General features: G+C 33.9%; 1 protein-coding gene across 2 annotated transcripts; it reads right to left on the bottom strand.

Annotated features, from left to right (window-relative positions):
- Window positions 1–8: 8 nt before the first annotated feature.
- LOC110414728 (target of rapamycin complex subunit LST8-1) lies at window positions 9–4,552 on the bottom strand. 2 transcript variants are annotated; one of them, XM_021426109.1, is made up of 11 exons: window positions 4,417–4,552; window positions 4,197–4,313; window positions 3,510–3,611; window positions 3,264–3,376; window positions 3,083–3,152; window positions 2,474–2,551; window positions 1,699–1,815; window positions 1,513–1,607; window positions 1,312–1,391; window positions 1,140–1,199; window positions 9–351 (listed from the first exon to the last, which is right to left on the bottom strand). In XM_021426109.1, exons 2-11 carry the CDS (start codon window positions 4,302–4,304, stop codon window positions 224–226), a joined length of 951 nt encoding a protein of 316 aa, XP_021281784.1. In that variant the 5' UTR covers window positions 4,305–4,313; window positions 4,417–4,552; the 3' UTR covers window positions 9–223. The 2 variants fall into 2 exon arrangements, with proteins under 2 accessions (XP_021281784.1, XP_021281785.1); XM_021426110.1 differs by having other exon boundaries at window positions 4,197–4,316; window positions 4,417–4,533.
- Between the last annotated feature and the right edge of the window lie 3,822 nt (window positions 4,553–8,374).

Genomic DNA, 8,374 nt, shown 5'->3' on the forward strand with positions numbered 1-8,374 from the left:
ATGCTGTATTAATCAAACTAAACATTTTCGACTGAAATTTATTATTTTTGAGATTATTACTTCTATTTTTAAGATAAAAGTCAGATATTGCAGTTAATCCAGAATGCTAGCTGGGAGTGATGTGGGAAGAAACAATACAACATCTCGTTTTGTCACAATTCACACAACTAAAATCACTGCACAACTTGTACAAAGGTATAAAATGGAATATGTGAATCTAGCTTCAACATGGAGAAGGCTCAGCTCCATCATGTAGTGCACAACAAACAGTTGCTTTATGATGTCCTTGATACGTCTTTATCTCTTCACCACTTGACATGGACCAAAGCTTAGCTGTTGTATCAGAAGAAGCTGCACGAGAAATTTGCCAAAAATGGATCAAAATTGAACCTTAGGAAGGCTCCTGAATCATGCTACTCGACTAACCTTTTTATTTTTTATTTTTTTTTTGAAAGGCACTTGACTAACATAATAGAGTGCAACCTATCTACAAATCTATGAGTGATGAAACATTTCTAGAAAAAATACTTCAGTTATTAGGATCATTTTCTTCATTTTCTTTAAGTAATATGGAACGTTTAAGCCATCTAAGAAATCCATTCGTAAGGGAAATAATTGAAAGGAAAAGAGACAATGAAAGGGATGTCAAAGAAAGAGGCAATGAAAATTTAAATTTTTAGGGTGTGTAAGCCTAGCAGATCAGGGTGCAGGCCACTGCAAAACAAGCATGTGCAAATACTAATCGACCCTAAATAAAGTAGAAGAAGAGAATCTTCACAAAATAAACCGGCAAGCATGTGACAAGAGACAGATAAAATTCATTGTTATATGCAGAGCAAGATGCCTTCATGACTAGGGTCAGTAGCATCAGATAGTCAGACCAGAATCTAGGTGATTCTGGCATGCCTTTTGAGGAACTACAGCCTGAGATGTGTGCATGACATAAAAGTAGTGATGGCACCCAAATAGTTAGGAAAACTGGTGTTAATTGACCAGTGCAGCACTTAGCGAAAAGCACATCACATCAAAGAAGCTATGAAGAATGGAGTAAGGAGGCCAGTGTCCATGCTTTGGACATGCAATTTTAAAGCCAGCGCTGATGTCCTAATAAGTAATGATTTGGACATGCAATTTTATACCTGTTATGAGATAGGCACCATCCACTGAGAAAACACAGTCCCATACCCAGCGCTGATGTCCTAATAAGTAATAACACAAAACAAACAAAAACCTTCAAAATCAATTTAAAGTTTAGATTATATGTGTGGTCAGAATGATAGCATGGCTTAAAAGTTGAGACTTCAGTGATACCTATCAAAGTTTTCTCCAATGTGAAGCCGTCAACATTCCAAATCTTGACAGTGTGGTCAGAAGATGCAGTGGCCAAATATCTGAGAGATATGTCAACGGTAACTACACTAGCATCTCAGTGCAGACACACAAAAATAATTGGTGCCTGTAAGAAGTCAAAAATGAAAAGAAATAAAAGGATTCAATCTTAAGCAGTAGAACCTGTGGGGTTCACAAAACTCAGGAGAAAGGAGACATTTGAGTATGTATCCATTATGTGCTTGTAGCTTGTGAAGGGGCTCAAAGTTGGTCATAGTCTGCAAGAAAAAATAAAGCCTCATAAGGCAAAACATGCTAAGTTTATAAAGACAATAGATACCACAACTAAATCAGAGATAAATTTGTAACCTGATTTCCTCTTAATAAGCGCCAAACATAGCATGTCCCGTGATTATTTGCAGCAACTACCAGGCTTCCATCCCACATAACTGTAAGAGACCTCACAGCTGTATCAACCTCAGGCACCTAGGTTTACAAAATTCATAATAATGACTACTTAATGTACATCATTCTGAGGTGCATGACTGAGTCTATGCGGATAGGGGGGAGAGGAATGAGGGAGGAGAGAGAGAGGGGTAAAGAAGCAGATAAGGGGAGGGGGAAAGAAGCAGCTGATGCAAATGGAATAGCCAGAGACCTAACTTAGCATATATATTAGGCCTTTCTGGAAGGGACCAGGATGCCTATTATAGCTTTTCCAGCAAGCTTGGGGTATATGGACATAATATAAACAGTCCAAAAGTACTATAAATAATTTCCAGCTAAATTTATTAACACTGCAGTCTGAAATTCAATCGATTATTTTTCTGTCATGCGATGACCAGAACAGCAATCCTTAAGCTCATCCACACAGCTTTAAGGCAGATATCTTTCAGAAACTTATAGATATATTTTAAAAATTTTTCATAATTTTTCCAATGAAAAAATAAAAGAAAAATCCTATTATTTTATTAACAAAACACAAGTTTTAATATGGAATAGAACTAGCAATCTAGATGCACAAGAAAGGAGAGAGTTCATGTTGATGAAAGAGATATCTCATGCATATGTTCTTAACTGAAAGCAGCAAATCCAAGATAAAGAATAAAAAATTATAATGAAGATATTAGAAAGAAAACAATACCAATTCACAGCTACAAGAGTTAGCTGTCAAATCCCACACACGAATGTTGCCATTTTGGTCACCAGATATCAACTCAGTCTACAAAAGCATGGATATGCAATCAAGAAAACATTTCTAACAATCAATGCTGTACAAGTGAGAGAAAATGAACAAGCGCATCAACAAGAACTACTAGGTAAATCTGCTTCAATAGGTAAACGCTGTTGAAGAATGTCAAAATGTTTGAAATCTGCTATCTCACATACTTGTCCAACAATTTATTCTTCTTTAATTAGAAACCACCAATAACTTTGTTACTACACACTGGATTTTCCAATTCCCATATAAGCATGAAGACTATGAGAAACAGGTAGGCTTGTTAATCATCACACAAGTACATAATGAATCCAATAATGAACACAAACATGTTAACAAAGAAACAGTGGTAAACCAAAAGATAAAAGGAGGAATTTACAACTAAGAAAAGCAAACATAATCCCTACTTATGAAGATAATCTGCATCATACAGATATATATCTTCTTTCATAACTACAATTATGCGGAACATAATAGCATATTCAGCAAAGGATTCAAGCAACTAAATAGTGTAAGATTTACATGATATATCACCTGATTTGGGTGTAAGACAACTGTATTTACAGCAGCACGACTTTCATATTCCCTTTGGCAACCTGGAGCTCTGCATTAGACTTAAAAATGAGAATAAGTCTACATAATATCCACAATAAAGAAAAAGCATCTCCAGTGAATATATAAAAGGTGTCTTGTCTTTAGGCACAATTAAACCTACCTCAAATCCCAAATTTTTACAGTGCCATCCTCAGAACCAGAATACATCCAGTTTCCATCACATTGAAATCCTACGGCCATAACATTATTTGTATGTGAATCATAGCTCATTACCTGTCATGCAATCATTATGTATAGAAGTGTAATATGATGCCAAATCAAAAGTCAATGGCATGAAAAAAAGAAGAATAATTGTATGAAAAATAGAAACCTATGAAAATGAAGCAAACAGTAGAGGGAAACATACAGGTTGAGGGCTGTTGGAGTTAATATCGAACAAGCGAATGTGAGGATTACCAGCTGCAGCCAGGTAGCGCTTGTCTGGGGTTATCTCAAGCCGATTAACTTGCTGCAGGCATCACACGGCAAAATTAAATCCCACATGAAACATTTACAGCCAACAGAAAATTTTTCTGTTGAAAAAGCATGGTTAGGTCTATGAGAAAGCAAGGGAAATATCTAGATGTTCCACCTTAAGACACTTACACCTTCAGAAACACACAACTAAGCTAAGTTGGATCAAAAACTTCCTTTACTCATCTCTTTACCTGAAGCACTTTTTAAATATAATTTGAACATAGAAGAATGCAAATTCAGCATCTACCACACAACTAGCTAGAGTTGGCTACATGAATGTTCTTCCTCCAATTTCACCAGCCTAAGGTCATTGCAATGTGAAGATCATTAATTTTTTCTTGTGTGATCATCATAAATCAATCATTTATTACAATGCCGGGGCCTCTTTTTATAGTTTTTGCTAATTAACTTGGGTGACAGAGCTTTCAAATCAAGACCTCCGATTCGCAACGCTTGTGCACACCCTTCAACAGATTAAATAATTCCTAAAAAAAAATAACATTTTACAATAAACAGGACCCGCAAAAATGAACAACAGATTTGAAAGAAAGAAGAAGAGAAAAAAGAGAGAACTGACCGAGTCAGGGTATTGAATAGTACGGTAACAGCGGCCGCTTTTCGCCTCCCAGAAGCGAATAGTGTGATCATAGCTAGCGGTTGCTAGTATTACCGACGGCTGTGTCATCTTAATCGCCTGCTAATCATCATTAATTAACAGTTAATCATCAGGCTAATACAAATTTTGAACATCGAACAAAAGCAACGGAGAGAAATGAGTAAATTATGAGCTTAATTACCGGCGGATCATGTGATAAAAGAGACTGTCATAAATATCGGGAAATGAGAATCTTCCAGGGTCCTTGAGTGAGAGCAGTAGGGTGACGGAGAGAAGAAGCACCATCCTTATGTTTTTAGCTGGGCTGGCTAGGTCAGATGTTTTGGACTTCCTTGTTCAGGTCCAACTCTGCCCAACAAAGCTCCTCGTTTCCCATTTTTTCACTTTTTTGTTTTTATTACAAGACATCTAATTTAAAATTTATTAAACAAATTAACAATAAATAAAGAAGTCTTTCTCGTACTTAAATTTCACATCCATTAAGACAAAAGACAATTATATTCCAACTACAAATTGTTTATAGCTTTTTCAGTAATTAAGGATAGTCAGTCCAACAATAACGCCATAGTTTCAATTTTCATACAAAAAAAGATCACTTGACTACTTGCTACAAAATTCCCTCGGTGATGTATTGAATACCTACGCACTCAAGTAGAAATGACAACGACATCCACCGGAGTTGACAAGATATTGAGAAATGAGCACAACTTCCCTCTTGGGATGTTGGGCTTCAAGCGAGCAACATGACGGTGACGTGTGTGTGTTGTGTTCTATTTTTGTCACCATCACTCTTTGGTCCATGGGAATTAATCCAAGGCATGGGTGGTCAGGTTCTAGTTGGGGGTCGACAGCTGCTTGCGCTCCTAAAACTACTAAACAACTAACCCTCAAGCTCAACATTGATGACAAATCACCATGGCTAAGATTCAAAAATTAAACACGTTATTGGTTATTGCCTTATGTGGTTACTTGCAAGTATAAATTTGATGATACCTAAACTTGGTAGATTCTCAAATTGTAAGATGGCAAATTATGAGATGTCCTTCATTCCACGAGCTTGGAAAAACTATCCTATTACCCTATTGGTTAGTTGTAAAAATATTATTTTCCTTAAGTATTTGAAAATCCTTTTAATCACTAACCATGGGCTGGCTAATGGCTTAATATCAACTTGCCAATCCCACTGCATGGCAAATGTTAGGTCTTTTACCTGTCACAAAAAACATTAGACTCACCACAGCATGTGAGTAGGGAATCTTGCTCATTTGGAGGATCCATATGTTTGCTTAACTCCAATCCTTTACATATAAGAGTTTCCACATGCTTGTTTTGCTTTGTATTGAACTTTCTTCAACTTTTCCTTGGATACTTTTCTTGATCCAAATATATCAATTTTCTATTTTTGTCTCTTTTAATCTTTATACCAAGAACATATAGGTGGCATTGCCTATGTCTTTCATTTCGATTCTAGATCCTAAGTACAACTTTGTTTCCTCTAGCATTTCCATGCTATTACTTGCTTACAATATGTTATCTACATATATAATGATAAAATTGTCAAATTAATATTGTGCTTGCATATATATACACAATGAAGACCAAGACTCATCTCATACCCTAATTCCACTAGTGCTTCATGGAATTTGAGGTACCATTGTCTTGAAGATTACTTGAACCCATATAGCAAACGTTTTAGTTTATACACTTTGTGCTCACGTCTTTTAACTTTAAACCCTTCCGATTGCATCATGATTCATGAAGATGTCTTCTTCCAAAATTTTCTTTTTGGATAAGCCAAAAGTATTTCATTTAAGATGGGTTACTAACTGCGTAACCCTTCAAAGAAATCAAAGTGTACATGTCAACCTATAACCCTATACAGAACCTCCTAATCACCCCGTATCCTGCACTATTATCTTATATTCTTGCAATTCTCCACTTAGAAAAGCAGTTTTAACATCCAACTAATGCAATTCCAATTCCAATCTCGCTACTATAGCCATAATCATTTGAATTGCTGCAAATTCACAATTAGAGATTTAAGTATCCACAAAGTGATCTATTCCAAGTTGCCATGTGTGCTTTTGGGTGACCTTATATTAGTCAGGTGTGCCATCCACCTCATACTTTTGCTTAAGCATCCATTTACACCTAATGGTTTCGTTTCTAGAGGTAGACCTACAAACTCCCAAACTTCATTATATTTTATGGAGTTTATTTATTCTATCATGACTTCTTGCCATTTTTCAGCATGGTGCTCACTTATTGCCTTTTTTGCGCTTCTAGGTTCTTCTAAAGTATTCCTCTAGAGCAATTATAATTCATCAATGTTGAACACATAGTGATCTTGTAATCATTTAGGTTCCTTTCTTGGTCTCTTCATCACGCTAATTCGAGGTTTTGAATTTTCAAGAGATTTTGGCACATTATCATAATGAGGAATAATATATTATAGGTCTTGTTAGTGTTACTCTTACTATTTATGAGACCCTTGATACTTTCATTTCTTTTCATTGGATTGTCTTCCATTTTGTCTTGACGGGTTTTAATTTGGTCAAAAAATATATCCATTCTCTGTACTCTTTAATTTTGTCTAATTTAATCCCTGAACTCAAAATCGAAGTAATTTAGTCTCGTGATTTAAAGAATTTATTCAATTTAGTCCCTCTCACTAACGACATTCAATGTTGTCGTTAAAGGGGATGACATCAAAGATGATGTCAGTATTGACGTGGCACAATTTGATGATGTGGTGTTGAGATAATGACGTGGCAATATTACGTCACACTAATATGATGGTGTAGCAATACTAACATGGCACTGACATACTGACATGTTAGTGCCACGTGGTAGATCAACAAAATTTCTAAAATAAAAATTTCTACCACATCATAGAGATTAAATTGCATAAAAATATATAGTACATAGACTAAATTGAATAAAATTGAGATGTTGAGGGACTAAATTGAAAGAAATTTAAAAAATACAAATCTCTAAGTATATTATTGATATACTTATTCATAAGCCAAATATTTAAATGTAAAAGATTTATGATGTTAAAAAATAAATATAAATATTTTCTTGATTATTTGTACATCAATTTATCTTTTTTATAAAAATTAAGTTTGAATTCTCCTTTGATAAAAAAATTTTATACCTAAAGTCAAATTTAGATAAATAACTTGCATTACGTTATAATAAAATAATCATTTTGGAAGATGACAAGGCGTACTACTATGGAAATAGAAATTTTGAAAGATGATATTTGATTTTGGGCCTCTCATTATACTTTTAAGTTCAATTAAAATCAGTAGGTTAACTTAGGGGATTTTAGGTTAATGTTATTAGTATAAGTAGGATATTTTTATGAGACATTAAGGGAGACAACCCTAAGAGATTTAACAAGTTAGAAGTTGAAGCTGAAACTTGGAAAGCAAGGCTGTAAATATTTGTTTTGTTTTCTTTCTTAGCTTTTATTTTTCTTGTTACTTCTAATGGTTAAACTTCAAATATTTTTATTTATCTTTACATTTATGAGTAGCTAATTTTATTTTTCTAGGATTGCAATTGAACTCACATGTAATTTGAATTTTTAATCTCTTTCTTACTTATCTTTAATGGGATTTAAATTGTTTATCCCAATTTGTTCTTAATGCTTTTAATTGCTTGATCATGAATTAAATTGATTTAAGAAACTAAACAAACTTGGGAGAGGAAGTTTAGTGTAAACTAAAATTGGGATAGCATATGATCATATTAATTGATTTGCGTATAGGATAGGGGTATACCTATAGATTATATGCAGTCAGATTAGAGTATGAACTTAATAAATCTATTTTAATTTCAATTTATATGAGGATATAGTATTTTGATTAAAATAGATATTTTTATATGACAAGTTGAGAGACCTTTATAAATAATTAAGGACTCTATGTTAACAATTCAACCCATTGAAATAAATTGAGGAAGAGAGTTAAGAATTAGATGAAGTGTGAGGGATATTATAATTCTAGGCTTGTTTAATTTGATTTTTACTGGAGTTATTATTACTTTGATTTTTCTTTTTTAGTTTAAATTTTAGTTAATTAGTATTAGTTAATTAATTTAATTATTTGATTTTGATTGTTTGGATAAGATTA

The sequence above is a fragment of the Theobroma umbraticum genome, unplaced genomic scaffold (genome assembly GCF_002168275.2).
Source record: "Theobroma umbraticum cultivar Fairchild unplaced genomic scaffold, ASM216827v3 scaffold_147.0, whole genome shotgun sequence".
Taxonomy (NCBI): domain Eukaryota; kingdom Viridiplantae; phylum Streptophyta; class Magnoliopsida; order Malvales; family Malvaceae; genus Theobroma; species Theobroma umbraticum.